This window comes from Oncorhynchus nerka, linkage group LG28, assembly GCF_034236695.1.
Source record: "Oncorhynchus nerka isolate Pitt River linkage group LG28, Oner_Uvic_2.0, whole genome shotgun sequence".
Taxonomy (NCBI): Eukaryota; Metazoa; Chordata; class Actinopteri; order Salmoniformes; family Salmonidae; genus Oncorhynchus; species Oncorhynchus nerka.
Genome location: NC_088423.1, coordinates 78534841 through 78558535, shown reverse-complemented (window position 1 = coordinate 78558535; position 23695 = coordinate 78534841). Strand labels below are relative to the sequence as shown.

The 23695-nt window shown below is 45.1% G+C and overlaps 1 protein-coding gene across 9 annotated transcripts in view; it reads right to left on the bottom strand.

Annotated features, from left to right (window-relative positions):
- LOC115122284 (pleckstrin homology domain-containing family A member 7-like) overlaps window positions 1-23695 on the bottom strand; it is a 180599-nt gene that overhangs the window by 30728 nt on the left and 126176 nt on the right. For 3 of the 9 annotated variants that reach the window (XM_065013139.1, XM_065013146.1, XM_065013147.1), the window contains 15 exons: window positions 22531-22706; window positions 16797-17243; window positions 15684-16230; window positions 14000-14083; window positions 11920-11997; window positions 8588-8668; window positions 7406-7474; window positions 6294-6374; window positions 6001-6150; window positions 4227-4328; window positions 3993-4104; window positions 3561-3730; window positions 3260-3451; window positions 3059-3173; window positions 2719-2813 (listed from right to left, as the gene is read on the bottom strand). In XM_065013139.1, coding sequence (XP_064869211.1) covers window positions 2719-2813; window positions 3059-3173; window positions 3260-3451; window positions 3561-3730; window positions 3993-4104; window positions 4227-4328; window positions 6001-6150; window positions 6294-6374; window positions 7406-7474; window positions 8588-8668; window positions 11920-11997; window positions 14000-14083; window positions 15684-16230; window positions 16797-17243; window positions 22531-22706 — 2499 coding nt within the window. Of the gene's footprint in view, window positions 1-2718; window positions 2814-3058; window positions 3174-3259; window positions 3452-3560; window positions 3731-3992; window positions 4105-4226; window positions 4329-6000; window positions 6151-6293; window positions 6375-7405; window positions 7475-8587; window positions 8669-11919; window positions 11998-13999; window positions 14084-15683; window positions 16231-16796; window positions 17244-22530; window positions 22707-23225; window positions 23320-23695 lie in introns of those variants that run through there. The other 6 variants (XM_065013148.1, XM_065013140.1, XM_065013141.1 and 3 more) reach the window with 6 other exon arrangements.

Below are 23695 nucleotides of genomic sequence, written 5' to 3'. Positions count from 1 at the left end.
TACTAGTCCAACGCTCTAACCACGAGGCTACCCTGCCGCTTCACTATTTGGCAGTCCGACGGACGAATCTGGGTTGCCAGGAGAACACTACCTGCCCGAATGCATAGTTCCAACTGTAAAGTTTGGTGGAGGATAAATAATGGTCTGGGGCTGTTTTTCATGGTTCTGTTTAGGCCCCTTAGTTCCAGTTTAGGGAAATCTTAACGCGACAGCATACAATGACATTCTAGACGATTCTGTGCTTCCAACTTTGAGGAAACAGTTTGGGAAAGGCCCTTTCCTGTTTCAGCATGATCGGTGTGGAAGAACTTGACTGCCCTGCACAGAGCCCTGATCTCAACCCCATCGAACACCGCCCAACATCAGTGGCCGACCTCACTAATGCTCTTGTGGCTAAATGGAAGCAAGTCCACGCAGCAAATGTTCCAACATCTAGTGGAAAGTCTTCCCAGAAGTTTTGTGGCTGTTACAGCAGCAAAGACGGGACGAACTCTATATTAATGCCCATGATTTTGTAATGAGATGTTTGACGAGTGTCCACATACTTTTGGTCATGTAGATATGTGCATGTGGGTAATAATGTAGGTAAAATGTTGCAGCACAGCTTCCAGAATTTGTTTTGCTTTCAAACTCGGGATTTCGTGGCGAATTGAACTAAGACAGTAATTCTGCTGATATTATGCATGTATGATCTACATATTGACACATCTAGCCCAAAGCGGGAGGTTTAAAAATACTTAGTAGTCGCCAAAGTTCCGGAGCTTGTCTTTAACCCAGTCATTCATTAGCATTGCATAGGCTGTCTTGCACCCCCTCAAGTTGTAGATGATAGGTTATTTAAAAGGCGGCTGAAATTCCTGATTTGGCCTCGTTTCAGATTTAGTTCATTAAGAAATGCTAGCGGCCATGACTGAATTCAAATGTGAGTTGATTTCGGGGTGTAGTTTGATGTGGGTGTTTTGTGTGTGTGTGTTCGCAGGTGGGAAGAGTTAGCCAAATTCTTTTGGCTGGTGTGCGACTGTGGCAAAGTTGGTTTGACTTTGGATAGCCCATCTCCCGTCTAGTTAGGTACCGTCAATAAACTACAACGTAAATTAGACAATATTTTTATGTTAGTTTTTAATAGTTGTATATGAATTTCTACAATTTATAGTGTTTTGACATTTTTAAGTCATTGAGCTATTGGAATTTTTACATACTGTCCAATAGCAATCTGCAAAGTCAAACCACATTTACCAAGGGCATTACGATCGGGTCGTGTGCAGCTGCACTCGGAACTGATTATTACTTGTGTGCTGCCAGCTGTGAGCATGTGGACAGACTTTAATAAAACCAACCATTTACGTTGTGACATACTCCGGTGCAAAACTACGTTTTGGGCAAGACTCACTTTATGACCAAAAGTATTCTATTTACACTTTGTAATACATTTTTACAGTAGAATAAATGCTTCTGACTCACATTTAGGCCACATAGGCTTTTTTCTAACTGAAAAGTTGTTTTTTTAGGGGCAGTTGCTCTTTAATGTGACTTGCTCAGAAGTCACACTATAAATAATGACCTAACTTATTTTAGATTTTTTCTTTGGAACACAATGTTTCATGCACCATTCAAACGTACAGGCCGAGATTAAGCTAGAAACCCCATTCAAAATGTAAAACATGCTTACCGGTCTGGAATAGTGTTCTTGTAAAATGTATACTTTTTAAACTATTAAGCTTTTTGTCCTTCCCCCCCAAAAAGTCATCCACTTTAATGGGATTTCTTCGACATTCTAAAGCTCTCATTGTTAAAAACTACCAGACTTCCTACATCCTATTCACTGTAAACAATGTGACTTTCCAAACAATTTAGACAAAAACTTAGAGAAGGAAATCTTAGTCTGTGTCTCTGCTATTTAAATCTGAAACCAGAACAGAAATATATTCGACCAATCAAACGATACATCTGCTTTAGTAAAACCGCATCAACTGCTTTTTCTCTCAATGTTTTGAAACAACTGCTGTTTTGAACACTTTCCCAACCACTTGGACAACAATTTAGAGCGTACGAAATCTTAGTCTACTTCTCTGCTATTCAAATCGGAAATCAGAACAGGAATAGCTTACACCAATCAAGAGCTACAGTTGTTTTAGTAACCGCATCACCTACCTTAATTAAGCTAACTTCACACTGTTGAATTAACTGCCGTGGAACTTTCAGAAATGTCAAATTATAGAAGTAGGGGAACACATTCCATGAATGAGAAACACGATTTAGTGTGACTTACTTCTGCAAGAACACTAAATATTTAACCTAATTCTGACAGTTATTTGTGTTCGTTGCTTCAGCAACACCATACTACTACTACAACAACAAGTCAATAATTATACTGTTACTATACCACTAGCGGCTATTATCCCACTTCTGTAATACAGTATCTACTTATACTACTACACTAGCCTACATTTCTCAACAATAGTAATTTAATCTTCTAAACTTGTTTGATTATTATAACAATACCGTTGGCCAGCTGAAATAATTAAAACATTTTCATGGAAAATGACCAAGTTTTTCCATGTACTCAATGTTTTGTACTAGATGCTGCATCTAATCAAGTCAGCTTGTGTCAGCTCCACAAAAGTAAAAGCCATGACAGGATTTACGAACATTATATTTGTGCTGCCTCTCCACCTTGTCTCTTGACTCTTAGTCAGTCAGAAATAGTTGGAGTCTTACCTTCAGGCCTGAGGCGGCTGAGGCTCCTCTTCGGAGGGTAACATATGAGGAGATGTTGGTGGACTGATTTAGCCTGGATGAGGAGCCAGCCGGCCCTGAGAGAAAGACAGCAAATATGAAAACACGACTCCCAAGTGAGCACAAGAGCCAAAGCATGTTCAGTGGGTACATTACAAAGCACATATTTGCTGCTGGTGTGAACACTACAAAAAAAAACAAGCTGTTTAGCCTTCCAAGCTGTTTGCTTATTCTGAAGAGGAAGACATTCTTCAAAGAAACAAATTTGTCATTCCACTTTACATCAAGGTGCATTACATGTGTTGGACCTAGAGCTACTTACCTCTGCTTGGCAGGGTCTGGTAGCCACCATCATGCCCCAAGGACCCCATCCTCATGTGACCAGACCCTCCCACTCCCAGGAGCTCAGGTTCACTCAGGAAGGTGCGCAGCTCCACCTGACACCCACAGAGACGGAGATCAGTACCACACAGACACACAGGCACACAGACACACGGCTCCATAGCTCTCTCCAAGCACACACCTTGTTGTCTTCGTTGGTGTATTGGCCGATCTCCCTGTCCCGCTTGCGTTCGTCAGACTGCCGTTTGAGGCCTCGTACAGACGTGTGTCTGATGACACTGGTTTCCCTGGGCAGCGGAGGCACGGCGGGGGCGTGGTCCTCAGGACTGTATAGCTGAGGTAGTGGTGGTCGGGGAGGGGCGCCCTCATCTGCCTGCAGAGAGAACAACCAACCAGCATATCCTTTACCATCATATTCAACAACATTTACTATCCGATTGGATAACATTCAACACTATTTCCTCCGAGTGGGAGACACTCACCCATTTTGGCACAGACATGGCGAGGGCTGTGGTGGTGTGCTGGGTGGAGGTGGGGGTTGTGGGGCTGAGGTGGGGGCTGTGCTGCTGGGCCAGTCTCATCTCTCCGAGGGAGGGACTGGCAGACAGAGAAGGCACTGACGACGGCGACACGGAAGGCACAAGTTTTCTCTCTGGAGGCACAAAAACACACACACGTAAAACACCCCCCCAACACACACAACATACACAACATACACATTCAAATTACACAAGAGAACAACACTCCAACCACAAAAGCCAAATACACATACAGACCATAATCAACTCATCCATTTTGTCTCCTGTAACTATATAAGCACATGACAAGTAGCGTCCATTTCTCTCTAGCTCGTCCTGAGCTCCAGTGTGTGTTAGTAGAGGCAAGCGGAGGCAGAGCCACAGCACTCCTCTCACCTGGGTTGGTCACAGAGGAGATGGTGACTTGGTAGTTGGCTTTGCTGGAGCTGAGGCCTGCTATTACGTCTTCAATCCTCCACAACTCCCTCTTGATCTGGGACTTCTCCTTCTGCTCATAGACAAACACACACACAACCATGAACACAAACACTACAAACGTTGTTCCCATCCCTCTGGGAATCTGTACAAGAGAATGTGTTTGCAGTGGTGTGGTTGTGGTGCGATTCTGACCTGAGTGAGACCACTGCGGTTCATCTGGCCCTCCAGAGCTGTCCTCAACCAGTCTACATCTCTCTCCAGGCTGCTGTACTCGTTCCACACATTCTCCATCTCCTGCATGGAGCAAGAGAGACAGAGAAAGACAGAGTAAGAGAGAGGGAGCGAAATAAAGAGAGTAAGAGAGAGGGAGCGAGATAAAGAGAGAGTAAGAGAGAGGGAGCGAAATAAAGAGAGTAAGAGCGAGATAAAAGAGAGAGTAAGAGAGAGGGAGCGAGATAAAGAGAGAGTAAGAGAGAGGGAGGAGATAAAGAGAGAGTAAGAGAGAGGGAGGAGATAAAGAGAGAGTAAGAGAGGGAGCGAGATAAAGAGAGAGTAAGAGAGGGAGCGAGATAAAGAGAGAGTAAGAGAGAGGGAGCGAGATAAAGAGAGAGTAAGAGAGGGAGCGAGATAGAGAGGAAGAGAGGGAGCGAGATAGAGAGTAAGAGAGAGAGCGAGATAAGAGAGTAAGAGAGAGGGAGCGAGATAAGAGAGTAAGAGAGAGGGAGCGAGATAAGAGAGTAAGAGAGAGGGAGCGAGATAAGAGAGTAAGAGAGAGGGAGCGAGATAAAGAGAGAGTAAGAGAGGGAGCGAGATAAAGAGAGAGTAAGAGAGAGGGAGCGAGATAAAGAGAGAGTAAGAGAGGGAGCGAGATAAAGAGAGAGTAAGAGAGGGAGCGAGATAAAGAGAGAGTAAGAGAGAGGGAGCGAGATAAAAGAGAGTAAGAGAGAGGGAGCGAGATAAAGAGAGAGTAAGAGAGAGGGAGCGAGATAAAGAGAGAGTAAGAGAGAGGGAGCGAGATAAAGAGAGAGTAAGAGAGAGGGAGCGAGATAAAGAGAGAGTAAGAGAGGGAGCGAGATAAAGAGAGAGTAAGAGAGAGGGAGCGAGATAAAGAGAGAGAGTAAGAGAGAGGGAGCGAGATAAAGAGAGAGAGTAAGAGAGAGGGAGCGAGATAAAGAGAGAGAGTAAGAGAGAGGGAGCGAGATAAGAGAGTAAGAGAGAGGGAGCGAGATAAAGAGAGAGTAAGAGAGGGAGCGAGATAAAGAGCGAGTAAGAGAGAGGGAGCGAGATAAAGAGAGAGTAAGAGAGGGAGCGAGATAAAGAGAGAGTAAGAGAGGGAGCGAGATAAAGAGAGAGTAAGAGAGGGAGCGAGATAGAGAGTAAGAGAGAGGGAGCGAGATAAAGAGAGAGAGTAAGAGAGAGGGAGCGAGATAAAGAGAGAGGGAGCGAGATAAAGAGAGAGTAAGAGAGAGGGAGTGAGATAAAGAGAGAGTAAGAGAGAGGGAGCGAGATAAAGAGAGAGTAAGAGAGAGGGAGCGAGATAAAGAGAGAGTAAGAGAGGGAGCGAGATAAAGAGAGAGTAAGAGAGGGAGCGAGATAGAGAGTAAGAGAGAGGGAGCGAGATAAAGAGAGAGAGTAAGAGAGAGGGAGCGAGATAAGAGAGTAAGAGAGAGGGAGCGAGATAAAGAGAGAGGGAGCGAGATAAAGAGAGAGTAAGAGAGAAGGAGCGAGATAGAGAGAGTAAGAGAGAGGGAGCGAGATAAAGAGAGAGTAAGAGAAAGGGAGCGAGATAAAGAGAGAGTAAGAGAAAGGGAGCGAGATAAAGAGAGAGTAAGAGAGAGGGAGCGAGATAGAGCGTAAGAGAGTGAGAAAGACAGAGAGGGAGGTTGTGTGGTCAGTCAATGGGGCTGACTGTGGTCAGTCAAACCAGTGAGCCAGGCTGTGTTAGGTCAGACAGAGCAGGCCTTACCGTGAACACCTGAGAGATCTCAGCTCTGATGTGCACCACATCCTCCTGCAGTAGTCTCTGCTGGTAGGATATCTTCTCCTGGTGGGCCGGCTGGTCCCGGTACTGCTCCATCTTCTGGTGGGACACGTCCAGCACAGACTCCAACTTGTCCTGTAGGACAGGACACCACGAGGGCTTGGGGTATTCACCACGAGACCATACGGGGGAGCTAATACACACGTACACATACCCAGGTACACACACGTGCACAAACATGTGCACACACACACAAACAAACACAGAAAACCCAATACCTTGTCTTCCTTGAGCGTGCGTATCGTTGTTTCCAGCTCCTGAAGGATCTTGTCTTGTTCACACAGTCGGCTTAACTTCACCTGCACAGGGAACAGCAGCAGGCAGCACAGAGAACAGAGATTGATAAGGTCTATTAAGAAGACTAGGTCTATGGCTAGAACAGGGACCCTCTGCCCAGGAGCTTCTGGTAAACACTATTCAAACCACAGTGCCCAGCAGAATGAATTGATAGTCTACTGTAGTCTGCTCTGTCTGTAAATATGTCAATAAGATCCATCTCTTTGAAATGCCCTGAGGACCTCTTTTCATCTTCTCTGTGTGAAAAATAAAGAAATAAAGCTTTATACTGTCTGCTTGTGGGGAATGGTAATGCCCATTATAAGCAATCATAATCAAAAATCCATATTTAGAAATTCACTTTTCAAGAGAACAGTGCTTATTGAGACCGGCATATTTGTTTCCCCGCAGAAATGGGTTATATGTTTCTGAAAACAAAATAAGACTGCCTAGTTTACAATCTTTCTCACACACTGAGTGTTTATTCTTGAGTTCTATTTATCATTCTGTTCAATTAATAATTAAGCTGTTTTTTATTTCACAGACGTATATTGTTGTTTTAATTGCATGAAATATTCATTGTTCAAACAAATTCACCAATTCTTATAAATTGTTAAACTGGAACAATGCTAATGATGAAAAGCCAAGACATCCAGCTTATTTACCTCCATTCTGAGCAAACAAAGAATTAAAAAGGCTGGATGACAGAAATCAAACTGAAAAATGTAAGAGCTTTATGTCTAAAATCCCATTTATTGTATTTTTCCTTTTAAATTGAAAGCTGGAAATAAAGTCCCTTGTCGATACTCTCAGGCTTTAACAGTGAAGTTGTCTTGTCCCCACAGTGCTGCATCTTCGCTCTGCTCCGTTCCCTCCCTACACACCCTCTGTTTACCACAACTACACAATACCAACTTCTCAAATCCTCAGTTCACTGTCTCTGTAGTGGGTTATAAGATGTGAAAAACGATAGACGTTGAAGGAGAGAGATGGATACACTGGGTGTTTATCAGACAAGTTTTGGTTAGGGGGGGGTGGGGGCCGGTATACTTACATCAACATCGCTCTCTGCTATCTTAACAGGTCTCGATGGTCTGTCTTTTAGAGTTTCACGGCCTGTAACCTGCAATGCCCCAAAGGCACAAATACAACCTTACTTTTCCCAGCAATAGTTGCAAAAAAAAGTTCAACTACCCTAAATATTAAAACCAACTTCAATAGATAACATTCAACAACAACAACATACAGCAATTATCAAGCAACAGCATGAGACCTTGCTAAGGACATTAGGATGGCAGAAACCACAATGTAGAACAGCTATGCAAAGAATGATTCAACAAAGAAGACGTGGGTAGTAGTGTGCACAAGACAATGCAATACGACTGCTTTAAAAGCTGTGCAAATATTCTATGGTCAAAAACAGCATCTGTGCATTTAAGAGAGAGGCCACAACGGAGAACCACAAAGCTGCTCTTTCCTGGCAGTGTGTCCGTGGGTTTAGTTAACGACCGTGTCCTCTTTATGAACCAAGAGAAAGGGAGGAACTAGCAGGAAATATGGCACCTCCTTCAGATCCTCTCTGTTACAGTGATAAATCAGACGTGGCCAAATACATATCTCAGAGACGTCAGTGAACTGGCCCAGTGAGAATTGATATAAATAGAAGATATAGTTCAGTGTCTTTCACTAAGTGTCTTCAGTGTCTTTCGCTAAGAGATTTGAATTGACTTAATACCCAAACAGAGCTAATGATTTCTGCTGATCCATTTCAAAGAGCATAGAGATGTAGGTGTGTTTACAATTATAACCAAAGCACACGTTATGTATCTGACCTTATAGCTCTGATTCTGTTAAATGATAATCAGTTTTGACGTTTCTCAAAGACCACCCTTGGGTCGTCTCTTTAGTGGTTACAAGACAAACCAAGGAAAAGAAAGGCTTTGAAACAAAGTGCAATCCAGGGTTCAACAGCATGCAATGGGACTCCCTCTCACAGAGAGCAGAGACAGAGTCCACATCAGTCAGTCAGCACACACTGACACAGCATCACCATGATGGACTACAGTACCCAGCAGGCAAAGCTATGCACTACAGTCACAGGTGGGTCTCTCTTCTAACATGGCCATTCATCACAGCAAACACAGGCAGTGATTATACACATACACACAGAGGAGTGCATTATACACATTCTATTAGGAGAAGCAGTGGAATCTCTTTGTATGCACACCATCCTTACATTCCAACTGGACCCAAAACCAGGAGGGGTGTTTTCTAACACATTGTGTACCATAACGATCAACGGGTCAATACTTTTGATCTGTTTTAAAACAGGAAATAGAGAGGTGTTACATCAGAATGTACACATCGATAATAGAACTCCCCACTCCAAGAAACAGAAGGTTAATTAAGGTTTGTGGTGTTATACATACAAATCACTTCAGGAAGATCAGATGCTTTGTACTGTTGTTAATGGAAGAGAATTGCTGATAGCAGAATGTAGAATCATTACAACACACAAGGTCATTCAAGGTCATTCTGATGAAGCTGGCATTAGACTTACACTACCAGTAAAAGGTTTTAGAACACCTACACATTCAAGGGTTTTTTCTTTATTTTTTTACTATTTTCCACATTGTAGAATAATAGTGAAGACATCAAACTAAACGAATAACACATATGGAATCATGTGGTAAACAAATATGTTTGAGATTCTTCAAATAGCCACCCTTTGCCTTGACAGCTTTGCACACTCTTGGCATTCTCTCAACTAGCTTCACCTGGAATGCTTTTCCAACAGTCTTGAACGAGTTCCCACGTATGCTGAGAACTTGTTGGCTGCTTTTCCTTTACTCTGCTGTCTGACTCATCCCAAACATCTCAATTTGGTTGAGGTTGGGTGATTGTGGAGGCCAGGTCATCTGATGCAGCACTCCATCACTCTCCTTCTTAGTAAAATAGCCCGTACACAGCCTGGAGGTGTGTTGTGTCATTGTCCTGTTGAAAAAAAAGTAAGCCCAGATGGGATGGTATATCGCTGCAGAATGCTGTGGTAGCCATGCTGGTTAAATGAGCCTGGAACTCTAAATAAATAACAGACAGTGTCACCAGCAAAGCACCCCCACACCATCACACCTCCTCCATGCTTTACGATGGGGAAATATACATGCGGAGATCATCCGTTCACCCCCACACCATCACACCTCCTCCATGCTTTACGATGGGGAAATATACATGCGGAGATCATCCGTTCACCCCCACACCATCACACCTCCTCCATGCTTTACGATGGGGAAATATACATGCGGAGATCATCCGTTCACCCCACACCATCACACCTCTCCTCCATGCTTTACGATGGGGAAATATACATGCGGAGATCATCCGTTCACCCCCACACCATCACACCTCCTCCATGCTTTACGATGGGGAAATATACATGCGGAGATCATCCGTTCACCCCCACACCATCACACCTCCTCCATGCTTTACGATGGGAAATATACATGCGGAGATCATCCGTTCACCCCCACACCATCACACCTCCTCCATGCTTTACGATGGGGAAATATACATGCGGAGATCATCCGTTCACCCCCACACCATCACACCTCCTCCATGCTTTACGATGGGGAAATATACATGCGGAGATCATCCGTTCACCCCCACACCATCACACCTCCTCCATGCTTTACGATGGGGAAATATACATGCGGAGATCATCCGTTCACCCCCACACCATCACACCTCCTCCATGCTTTACGATGGGGAAATATACATGCGGAGATCATCCGTTCACCCCCACACCATCACACCTCCTCCATGCTTTACGATGGGGAAATATACATGCGGAGATCATCCGTTCACCCCCACACCATCACACCTCCTCCATGCTTTACGATGGGGAAATATACATGCGGAGATCATCCGTTCACCCCCACACCATCACACCTCCTCCATGCTTTACGATGGGGAAATATACATGCGGAGATCATCCGTTCACCCCCACACCATCACACCTCCTCCATGCTTTACGATGGGAAATATACATGCGGAGATCATCCGTTCACCCCCACACCATCACACCTCCTCCATGCTTTACGATGGGGAAATATACATGCGGAGATCATCCGTTCACCCCCACACCATCACACCTCCTCCATGCTTCACGGTGGGAAATATACATGCGGAGATCATCCGTTCACCCACACCGCGTCTCACAAAGACACAGCGGTTGGAACCAAGAATCTAGACTTTGGACTCATCAGACCAAAGGACAAATTTCCACCGGTCTAATGTCCATTGCTCGTGTTTCTTGGCCCAAGCAAGTCTCTTCTTCTTATTGGTTTCTTTGCAGCAATTTGACCATGAAGGCCTGATTCACACAGTCTCTTCTGAACAGTTGATGTTGAGATGTTACTTGAACTCTGTGAAGCATTTATTTGGGCTAGAATTTCTGAGGCTGGTAACTCTAATGAACTTATCCTCTGCAGCAGAGGTAACTCTGGGTCTTCCATTCCTGTGTTGGTCCTCATGAGAGCCAGTTACATCATAGTGCTTGATGGTTTTTGCGACTGCACTTGAAGAAACTATCAAAGTTCTTGAAATTTTCCGTATTGACTAATCTTCAGGTCTTGAAGTAATGATGGACTGTCGTTCAACTTTTTTGGTTACTACATGATTCCATGTGTTATTTCATAGTTCTGATGTGTTCACCATTATTCTACAATGTAGAAAATAGTCAAAATAAAGAAAAACCATTGAATGAGGTGTTCTAAAACTTTTGACCGGTAGTGTATATGAAGCCGCACAGCAGCAAGATATTTTCCGGGTTCGAGTGCATCAAATCCGTGATGTATCATGGGTAAATTGTGACTGACTGACTGATCTACAAATAATATTGTGTAGTTATTTACTGTAGGATACAAGGTGATTTGTAGATCAGTCAGTCTCGGCTCGCCTTTAAAGTCGGCTGCAATGTCGAACGTGCCCATTGTAGGTCTCTTTTAACAGCACTGTCTGATGGGAAGTGAAATATACATGATGCAAAACATAGTTTTTGACATGTAGTACTGTGCTGCTTGAAACTTCAGTTCCCATCAGTGGAGGTATGATATTTTGGCCCCATGTTTTCAGGGTGAATATGTACTATTCCCAATGTGATTTTATCCAATTGCAAGGATAGCTAGCTTTGACACAATATAGAAAATGTTATAATTTATACTGTAGCCAATAATCATATAATTTTATGTCTAAGGTCATATTGCACTCAAGTTGTTTTCTTTGCTGCATTGATAGTAAAGACACACAGATGAATGCAGCATAGCATTATTCTCAGTATACAGAGCATTAGTAACAAAAACAACAGTGGTTAAAACACACAGAAGACAGTTTAAATTCCAACATCAACCTAAACCACACAGCCCTGAGGAACGAGGTCAGAAAGGAGAGGAGAGAGCAGCAGAAGGAGGTGTGTGAATGAGGAAGAGGCTGACACTGTAGACAGTGGAAGGAAGAGCAGGATGCAGGCTACAGAGGAGAGAGGAGGAAGAGAGATAAATCATCATTTACATGATCTTTTCTCTTGGGGCCCACCTTCAGATCTAGATAATCCAGGTCCTTCTTCAGTTGCATGTAAGTATCATCTGCCTGACAGACAATGAGGAGTGGAGAGACAGATCACAAGACGGAAAGCTGCAAAGGATGCTAGGAGGCTATAGTATAGGAAGACTAGTCAGGTGCTGTTACAGCACAACTCTATATCTCTACTTCATTCTCATTGGAGAGATCATATCACCACAGGCAAATGAATATTAGTGAGGCAAAACAGAACAGAAAAATCAGGCAGATTGATTCAGTTATATTATGATAATTTACACCAAACTAGATTTTAGTGTAAGCCTGCTATCTAAATAGTTTAGGGACGCTTACACAAATAGCTTAAGCATTTCATAGGGCCGCCAAATCTCTGGCACGGGTGAATGATGTCTACATGAGGATGAACAGAACATAAGTGTTGATGGAGAGAGACGGTGGTTGTCATTGAGCACCTTTACAGCTTCACTGTGGTTGTGCAGGTCTGAGATCAGAGCAGTGCACTGTGTTTGGACTGGCTCTTCTAGGGCAGGGGTCGGCAACAGGCATATTTTTTATTGGATAGATTTTTTTGGTCAAAAAAGAGACTGTAAAATCACCAGGAATTCAGTTTAATTTAGGAAATCTGTTCCCAAGTATTCCCACAAATAAAATAAAAAGAGACTGTAAAATCACCAGGAATTCAGTTTAATTTAGGAAATCTGTTCTCAAGTATTCCCACAAATAAAATAAAAAGAGACTGTAAAATCACAAGGAATTCAGTTTAATTTAGGAAATCTGTTCCCAAGTTTTCCCACAAATAAAATAAAAAGAGACATGTGATCATGACTCTGTGTAATCAAGGTATTACTTCAAATAGAATAACATTTTCAGTGTACAAATTATTATAATTAAGTTCCAGCCCCCCTGACCCTTCGCTCCAACAAAAATCGTCCCGCGGCTGAATCTAGTTGCCTACCCCTGCTCTAGGGAGACACACTCCTGAGCCAGCCTGTATACCCAGGATCACTTTACACTAATAGGAGTGACCTCTCAGATACACACAGTTCAACACAACCAGGACTTAGAGGGGAAATGTGTAAGAAAAGTCAAAAATACATTTTGTCATTGTAGTTATCCAGGTTTGCAAAGAGCTCAAACAGAAGATAAGGCTACAGTATATGTATGTGAAGACAGGCACGGTGCATAGTCAACAAGCAACATGCTTGATATGAAGCTTGGGAGCAACATGATGTTTGTTTTTAACAAATCAAATGAAACACGTCTCTGTAAGGCTCAACGGAGTGCTACATTATGCCGACAGATGAGTGCGGCCGTCCATTCAAACACAACACAGGCTGGTGTATCTATAGCTGCAGACAGTCCATGCTAACAGGGGAGCACCTAAGCCACTAGTACAATAAGACACGACCAACACACCACACAGTCCAATGAAGGATGGAGCTGGGACCAAAACACTAGCAGAGACACAGACTGCGGGTGATGGGGATTTGTCTGGGGGCTGGGGATCCACGATTCATTGGAGTGGGGCTGCAGAGCAGCAGGGCGGCTGCAGGGGGGAGGATACGAGGGGGCCTGACCTGCAGGCTGGGGCCTAGGAAGCCGTTGTGATGTAGGTGGTGGAGGGCGTCACCATGGACACCAGCCATCTTGGCCTGGTGACTCCTGAGCTGAATGAGCAGCAGGGTCAACTCCTCCGGCTGCAGTAAGGTCAGGCCCAGGCCAGGGAGAGGAAGAGAGGGAGGGACAGAGAGAGAGCACTTCAACACCTGGCCACCAGGGCGGCAGCAGTGAGGGCTCAGCTCTTCAGGCCCCAGAGAGCTGTGGGCCAAGGCATCCTACCACAATACCTGCTCTTCTCTCCCCGCCACCCACACAAGGCCCTTCAGAGCAGAACAGCACTGAATCCACCAGCTGAAAATGGTGCTGCTTTCTGACTGAAATGTATTACATTGAAGTTCCCTTCAGCATTAATCTTTAATAGTCCGAATATAAAGCAGAGAATAGTTTAAACTGGGTGTGTGATGAAGATAAATGAACAAGACAGAAGCTGTACCGTTTTCCCATGCAAGCTTGGTGCGCTGACTGTGTGTGTGATGTAGCCCATGGCTGGCATTGACCGTCTCTCCAGCTGACTAGTCTGTGGGAAAACAAAGACATCAACAAGTTATTAGGCTACATATCCCATTTCACAGATCAAACAGAATGGCAAATCATAAATTAACATTTGCAAGGATGAATATGCCTGCAATGTGGTTCAGATCGTTCCTGGCTTTCTGTCCCCGCTACTGGGCATTCTGATATGTAACACCCCAAACTTAAAGGGAAAGCCTGCAACTTTACAAACTCATTTGTGCACACAGCAGATTTTTCTTCTATCCATGTATTTATTTCCATCCTTCCTCCTCTTATTTGAAATAAAGCCCCCAGTTGAAGTTGCTACAGGGTTTGGAAGGTTTGACATTTTTGCTTAACACACAGAATTCCTTGGCTAGGCCCTTCACGGAACCTTAAAAGGACACAAACAACGAGAGATTGAATTAACTACACATAAATTATCCCCAACCTGCCTTCTTAAAATAACATTTGTTTGCTATCAGCGAGAGAAGCACTGTGAGCCATTCCCTCAGAGATTCCCAAGCTAATCTTTTTTTGCTGTATAATAGGTTTTTAATTTAAATGTAAGATCAGAAGAAAGAGACCGTTGCTGATGGTTGAGATACAGTGGAGATGTTTACAGGGGGCTGAGAGGCCCTGGGCAAATTGAATTAGCTGCTAATAACACACACACACACACACACACACACACACTTGTGTGATATTCCATAGAGGTACATGGAACACAGCCCTGAAATACACACTCAAGCCAAAAAGACATCACCAGTCTAAAAGATGTTGGATCCACCAAAACAAAGTTCATCTGCAGACTAAATGTAGTACCCATAAACCATTGCTTTCTTGGATGGTCTCACACACACACGGTGGCTCATAAAAAATAAAAAATACTTTTCCTCTGAGTGTTTATGATTATTCTGTGAGCGAGCGGAGCGGCAGTGTTCTATTTGAGACACATAATTAGTGACTTTGCGTTATGGGTGAATGATGAGGAAACAGAGGCTGGGACATTCTGTTTACTTGGTGTGAGGACAGTGGGCTTGCGATAAGGGCTGCGTGGAGGCTGGTGTGGTGCAGCCTTGTAAAGACAGCCTCACATGTGGGGGGGGTGTGGCAGCCGGCAGGGAGACAGCACAGGGTGCGGATGGCGCAGGACAGTGCCTTGTAACAGGGGGTCACACACTTGCACACACACGGCCACACAGGCTGGTGTGTGTCTGAGCCCGGAGACTGGGCCGGGCCGGCCTGGGAGATGGGAGGAATGGGCGATGGGGAGGCTCCCAGTCACACACACACCCTACCACCTGTGTAGAGGGCCTGGGTGTGGACTGTGTGAATCCTTCGGAGCTTGTGACCGGCATCAAAGTGAAGATGCCGGGAAGTTACAGCAGGGCTACTTCTCATGCTCATCTTCCCATGGTTGGCCCTTTCTCTAACGGTTAATGTGTCAAAGTTATTATTCCTCTAAGACAGAGATGAATTGGAAATTCACTACAAACAAAATGACCTCAGTAACTGTGAGAATTAAACCCTTTTATGAAAGATGAACGTTCCTTAGCTGTGAAACATTTAGTCTTGTGACCAGCCTCCTTAACCCTTTAAACCCCAGTGAGTCAGAGTCCTACCTTAGAGAGCTGAGAAAACACCCGTCTAGGAGAACTGGAGCCGGTGGGCGACTCCCCAGGTGGCACCTCATCCAGCGGCCTGACCGTCACCCTGTCTGAGGGGGTGTGTGGCCTGTGGGGGGACAGTGGTTTGAAGGTGGGGACAGATGGGGGGACTTCACAGGGGGAAGGGGGCACAGAGATGGAGCGAGGCATCTCCACAGTGACCCTGAAGGAGGAGGTGTCCAGAAAGTCTGGCCCGGTGTAGATGGGCGCCGTGGGGCTGCCGTGGCGGAACTGCTGGCGCTGCTGCCACTCATACAGCTGCCATACCATGCCCTCCTTAGTGGCCATGCGCTCATCGGTGGACATGCGGAAGTGGCTGAGCCGGTCGTGGGCGTATTTGTAGTCGCTGGGCAGGTTGCGGGGCGCCGAAGGGGAGCTCCCGCCTGACGGGAGTCTGGGAGTCTTTGGCAATGTCTGGCAGGCCTCTACTACCACGGCCTTAGGCTGCAGGGGAGGCGTCCGCCGAGGGAGGGGGAGGGCGTACTCAGTAGTAGGTGTGTTGCTAAGGTTAGGAAACAGGGATAGAGCCTTTTACAAACTGTGCAGTCTACTTATTTCACCAGGTACATAAATGAGCATCAATACGGAGTTGTAACTAAAGTGCATTTAAGTAAAGTATCAAAAGCCATTCAGGCATGACCACTTTATTTCAACAAACGTTACAGTGAAAAAGCAGTTCAGAGCTGAGACATTCACAATCGCCACCAGGGGGAGACATTTATAAAAAGTTTGTTATATTACCGTATGTCAATTGAATGGTTGATATTGGGGAATGGGCTGAGGCTATAGTTAGCACAGTAGGCTGCTAAGGGGAGAACGGATCATAATAATGTCCGGAATGGAAAAAAGGGAATGGCTTCAAACACATAGAAACCATGTGTGTGATGTATTTGATACCATTCCACCTACTCTGCTCCCACCATTACAGCGAACCCGTTCTCCATAATTAAGGTGCCACCAACCTCCTGTGATGGTTAGGGTTATCATCGCTGAAGCTAAGGATAAGGTTAATATTATGCTCAGGATAAGAGTAAAGATTAGATGAGTAATGTAGGTCTTCTGACTGACCTCTTGGGATCTCCCTTCTGTACATTGACCCAGTGCTCCACCTGAGCCAGAGCAGTCTTCCTCTGCACCTGCTTCTCTGTGGCTGTCCGTGGGACAAGGCCCCTCTTATACACAACGTTCCCATTCTGCTCAGGGGGCAGCGTGGCGAGGACTTTGTGGGCCTGGCCATTCCTGGGGTGTGAGGGTCCAGGGAGAGTGTCTGGGGAGAGCCTGTCCACCTCTACCTCCGTGGCTGGATGGCTGAGTTTTCTAGGAGCCTCCAACACGTACCTCTCCTCGTCCCCCTGTCTCAGTCGGATCTCCCCCTCCGGAGGCTCCTCTCTCTCGGGCCGCTGGAGGCTCCCTGAACGCGACTGGGAGGGGCTCTTACTGGTGTTGTTGTTAACGTGGTTGGTCTGTGGTACCGCCTGCTGCACTGACATTTCTGGTCTCTCTCTGACTGCCTCTCTGTGAGGGGTGAGAGGCGATAGAGGTCAACAGGATTACTGGACTATAACAGAGGCACTTTACAGTTACCTAGGCTAAAGACATTGGCCAAACCTGGCATTTATATCACACCAACCCCTGGACATTAGAAACAACTGACATGATTAATCAGCTCAGTGTGACATGGTTAGTGACAAGCTAATATACTGAACAAAAATATAAACGCCACATGCAACAATTCAACAATTTTACTGAGTTACAGTTCATATAAGGAAATCAGTCAGTTGAAATGAATGAATGAATTTTCTATGGATTTCACATGACTGTGAAGGGGAGAGGCCATGGGTGGGCCTAGAGGCAGTTTATGGTAGAGAAATTAACATAACATTCTCTGGCAACAGCTCTGGTGGACATTCCTGCAGTCAGCATGCCAATTGCACGCTCCCACAAAACTTGAGACATGTCTCATTGTGTTGAGTGACAAAACTGCACATTTTAGAGTGGCTTCTATTGTCCCCAGCACAAGTTTCACCTGTGTAATGATCATGCTGTTTAATCAGTTTCTTGATATGCCACACCTGTCAGGTGTATGGAGTATCTTGGCAAAACAGAAATTCTCACTAACAGGGATGTAAACAAATTTGTGCACAACATTTGAGAGAAATAACCTTTTTTCCCCACCTGAGTGATACTAGTGAAAGCATTCAAATGACCATTAGTCGCTCTTGCTGCTGGTGAGTCTCTGATCCACCTCTACGCAGACGACACCATTCTGTATACTTCTGGCCCTTCTTTGGACACTATGTTAACAACCCTCCAGACGAGCTTCAATGCCATACAACTCTCCTTCCGTGGTCTCCAACTGCTCTTAAATGCAAGTAAAACTAAATGCATGCTCTTCAACCGATTGCTGCTTGCACCTGTCCGGCCGTCCAGCATCACTACTCTGGACGGTTCTGGCTTAGAATATGTGGACAACTACAAATACATAGGTGTCTGGTTCGACTGTAAACTCTCCTTCCAGACTCACATAAAACATCTCAAATCCAAAGTTAAATCTAGAATTGGCTTCCTATTTCGCAACAAAGCATCCTTCACCCATGCTGCCAAACATCCCCTCGTAAAACTGACCATCTTACCAATCCTCGACTTCGGCAATGTCATTTACAAAATAGCCTCCAACACTTTTTGTCACCAAAGCCCCATATACTACCCACCACTGCGACCTGTACGCTCTCGTTGGCTGGCCCTCGCTTCATACTCGTCGCCAAACCCACTGGCTCCAGGTCATCTACAAGACCCTGCTAGGTAAAGTCCCACCTTATCTCTGCTCGCTGGTCACCATAGCAGCACCCACCCGTAGCACGCGTTCCAGCAGGTATATCTCACTTGTCACCCCCAAAGCCAATTCCTCCTTTGGCCGCCTCTCCTTCCAGTTCTCTGCTGCCATTGACTGGAACGAACTACAAAAATCTCAAACTGGAAACACTTATCTCCCTCACAAATCACTGCACCTGTACATAGCCCATCTATATATAGCCCAAACAACTACCCCTTCCCCTACTGTATTTATTTATTTATTTTGCTCCTTTGCACCCCAGCATTTCTACTTTGCACACTCATCTACTGTCAAATCTACCACTCCAGTGTTTTACTTGCTATATTGTATTTACTTCGCCGCCATGGCCTATTTATTGCCTTTACCTTCCTTATCTCACCTCATTTGCTCACATCGTATATAGACGTATGTTTCTACTGTATTATTGACTGTATGTTTGTTTTACTCCATGTGTAACTCTGTGTTGTTGTATGTGTCGAACTGCGTTGCTTTATCTTGGCCAGGTCGCAGTTGTAATTGACACCTTGTTCTCAACTTGCCTACCTGGTTAAATAAAGGTGAAATAAAAAATAAACATTTAAATTCATTACTGAGTTCCTCCACAGAGGGAAGGAAGACTACAGGGAGGGGTTTTCAATATGTTTTTAACACCCACATATTTTCATGGAGAGGGGAGTGTAACTAAGTGAGGCTCTCTGAATCGGAGGCAGGCTGGGTTCCCCTTGAGAGTCGAAATGACAGCCATTTTGTCTTTAAACAAATAGCTTGGAGAAGCCTCTTCATCCATGACTCTATTTAATAGCTCTAGTGATCATTAATTTGTCCCCACAGATGAATGTATGAGAGACTCTCCCTCTGCAGGGAGTCATTCATCTGAGATATAATTTATCTGATTCCCAGACCAACACGTCTAACAAATCACACATTTTTTAGATTACAAATATTGACAGGGCAGGTCCTCAATGGACAGTTTTTAACTCCGTTTCAAAGGTCAGAGCATATTCAGACATACCAGTCAAAAGTTTGGACACACCTACTCATTCAAGGCTTTTTCTTTATTTGGACTATTTTCTACATTGTAGAATAATGGTGAAGATGTCAAAACTATGAAATAACACATATGGAACCATGAAGTAACCAAAAAAGTGTTAAACAAATCAAATTTGAGATTCTTCAAAGTAGCCACCCGCATTCTCTCAACCAGCTTCATAAGGTAGGCACCTGGAATGCATTTCCATTAACAGGTGTGCCTTCTTAAAGTTAATTTGTGGAATTTATTGCCTTCTTAATACGTTTGAGCTAATCAGTTGTGTTGTGACAAGGTGGGGTGGTATACAGAAGATAGCCCTATTTGGTAAAAGACCAAGTCCATATTATAGCAAGATCAGCTCAAATAAGCAAAGAGAAACGACAGTCCATCATTACTTTAAGACATGAAGGTTAGACAATCTGGAAAATGTCAGAAATTCTGAAATTGCATCCCCAATAAATGCTTCAGAGTTCAAGTAACAGTCACATCTCAACATCAACTGCTCAGAGTAGACTGCGTGAATCAGGCCTTCATGGTCAAATTACTGAAAAGAAACCACTACTAAAAGGACACTAATAAGAAGAATAGATTTGCTTGGTCCAAGAAACACGAGCAATGGACACTAGACCAGTGGAAATCTGTCCTTTGGTCTGATGAGTCCAAATTTTTTATTTTTGGTTCCAACCACCGGGTCTTTGTGAGACGCAGAGTAGGTGAACGGATTATCTCCACATGTGTAGTTCCCACCGTGAAGCATGGAGGAGGTGTGATGGTTTGATGGTGCATTGCTGGTGACACTGTCTGTGATTTATTTAGAATTCGAGGCACACTTAACCAGCATGGCTAACACAGCATTCTGCAGCGATACCCCATCCCATCTGGTTTGAGCTTAGTGGGACTATCATTTGTTTTTCAACAGGACAATGACCCAAAACACACCTACAGGCTGTGTAAGGGCTATTTGACCAAGAAGAAGAGTGATGGAGTGCTGCATCAGATTACCGACCTCAACCCAATTGAGATGGTTTGGGATGAATTGAACCGCAGAGTGAAGGAAAAGCAGCTCAGCATATGTGGGAACTCCTTCAAGACTGTTGGAAAAGCATTTCAGGTGAAGCTGGTTGAGAGAATGCCAAGAGTGTGTAAAGCTGTCATCAAGTCAAAGGGTGGCTACTTAGAAGAATCTGTTTAACACTTTTTTGGTTAACACATGATTCGTTATGGGTTATTTCATAGTTTTGATGTAAAGAACAACCCTTGAATGAGTAGGTGTGTACAAACTTTTGACTGGTACTGTAAACGAGTGTTAGCTAATGTTCTACTGAAATTCCAAGTTCTAGTTTGCTGTCTAATCTGTCTACATGATAATGCTGACATCCTGATAATATTATAATGTAGCACTAGCAGTAGATTCAGACAATTATTTTCAGGAGAAATAGCTTCCCCTGGAGCTGCTAATGAGCACTGAGCAGCGTTGGCCACTAGATGGTACTGTTTCACAAAACATCTGATCCAACCCTCCCTCTCAGCTGTAGCATGCCAGTCCAGATCAGCCACATCATGTATGTGCACTGTACACTTAATTTCTCCTACACCACAAGCTGTGTCATTCATCTCACCAAACCGTAACCCGTTTTAGCCAAACCATAACTTTTTCTCCTTTTAATTGAAACAGCTATTCTTTATTCCCTATATACTGCACTACTTTTGACCAGGGCCCATGAGGATCTAATCAGTAGTGCACTATAAAGGGAATAGGATGCCATTTGGGACGCAGGTGTGTTTGTGCCCTGTGATGGAGTAAAGGGAGGAACCGTGTCTGTACCCTGTGATGGAGTAAAGGGAGGAACCGTGTCTGTGCCCTGTGATGGAGTAGAGGGAGGAACCGTGTCTGTGCCCTGTGATGGAGTAGAGGGAGGAACCGTGTCTGTGCCCTGTGATGGAGGAGGAACCGTGTCTGTGCCCTGTGATGGAGTAGAGGGAGGAACCGTGTCTGTGCCCTGTGATGGAGTAGAGGGAGGAAGGTCTGTGCCCTGTGATGGAGTAGAGGGAGGAACCGTCTGTGCCCTGTGATGTGCCCTGTGTGATGGAGTAGAGGGAGGAACCGTGTCTGTGCCCTGTGATGGAGTAGAGGGAGGAACCGTGTCTGTGCCCTGTGATGGAGTAGAGGGAGGAACCGTGTCTGTGCCCTGTGATGGAGTAGAGGGAGGAACCGTGTCTGTGCCCTGTGATGGAGTAGAGGGAGGAACAGTGTCTGTGCCCTGTGATGGAGTAGAGGGAGGAACCGTGTCTGTGCCCTGTGATGGAGTAGAGGGAGGAACGTGTCTGTGCCCTGTGATGGAGTAGAGGAGGAACCGTGTCTGTGCCCTGTGATGGAGTAGAGGGAGGAACAGTGTCTGTGCCCTGTGATGGAGTAGAGGGAGGAACCGTGTCTGTGCCCTGTGATGGAGTAGAGGGAGGAACAGTGTCTGTGCCCTGTGATGGAGTAGAGGGAGGAACCGTGTCTGTGCCCTGTGATGGAGTAGAGGGAGGACCGTGTCTGTGCCCTGTGATGGAGTAGAGGGAGGAACAGTGTCTGTGCCCTGTGATGGAGTAGAGGGAGGAACCGTGTCTGTGCCCTGTGATGGAGTAGAGGGAGGAACCGTGTCTGTGCCCTGTGATGGAGTAGAGGGAGGAACCGTGTCTGTGCCCTGTGATGGAGTAGAGGGAGGAACAGTGTCTGTGCCCTGTGATGGAGTAGAGGGAGGAACCGTGTCTGTGCCCTGTGATGGAGTAGAGGGAGGAACCGTGTCTGTGCCCTGTGATGGAGTAGAGGGAGGAACCGTGTCTGTGCCCTGTGACGGAGTAGAGGGAGGAACCGTGTCTGTGCGGGGACTATTGGGGACAAGTATAGAGGGGACAACTAGGAATGGCCTGCAGGGTGGAAGGGAGGGACTAACCTCTTGATGCCTTGACTCTGCATGAGAGCAGCCTGGTTCATGGCTCGGATCCAACCATTCATGTCCTCCTGGGTGTCGGCACTGAAGAAGTACGTCCTCATCCCACCGTGCTCTGCCTGCGAGCCAATCACAGAGTTTTTATTGTAAATGTAGGAGCGCATTCCTGTGTGGCTCGCCTGTGGAGAGAGAAGAGAAGAGACACATCAGAACCAAAAAAATTGGAATTTTGAGATGGGAAAGATGGGATGGAGGGGTTGAGGGGTCAAAGGGTAAGTTCTGCAAATTAAGAATCAGAGAGAGCAAGTTAGCATATTAGCTCACAATGGGACTCAAAGCCATCACCAGAACAAAAATAATAACAAAAACAAGAGGCACCATCGTCTCTACACTAAAGCTGTTCATGCAACACGCCACGTATGAAGAAGCATTGGTTTGACAAGTAGTCAGTTTCGTCTGTATATTTGAAGTGTTTCAAAAGTCCTAAATCATTGAAAATTCTATCATTAATACCCTTAGGCACAAACTAATTTCACACAAACTTATAGTAACTCAACATAGCGTACCTAGTTTGCCTAGCTATAGCATTGTTACGAAGCACAACCTTTCACCCATATGCACACGAGAGACATACACAGTAAAAAAAAAACACAGTGAGACAAGCACAACACAAAGAGAAAACTCATAATTAGCCTTACCCTGGTCGTTGGCTGCTACAGGCTAGAGTAGATCCGTCTCTACAGTATAGTGTAATGGACTTGCCCTCCTGTCTGGCACCTACTGTAAATCTGCCCACCCCAACTCTAATCTCCCCATCCGGCCCCGATAGGGAGCCAACGCTGCCACTAACAACCTACTGTCCAATTACAACACAGATTAGCCTTTTCCCAACACAGTTCCACCCCAAACTACTACACTGCCCAGTCCACAACTAAGACCTTTATACAGCTCTCTGCTCTCCAAACCACTCTACTGCCTTTCCCATTACAATACACCCTGTATCATCCAGTACTGCCCAGCATGCTAGTCCATGCATAGTCCCAGACCATCATTCTGCCTGTACCTATTACACAACTCTTCAAAGTAGCACATTCCTGTACTCTGTTACAATATCCTTCCATCTATCCTAATATATAATAACTCTGAGTCTGGGTACAGCCTTACAGCC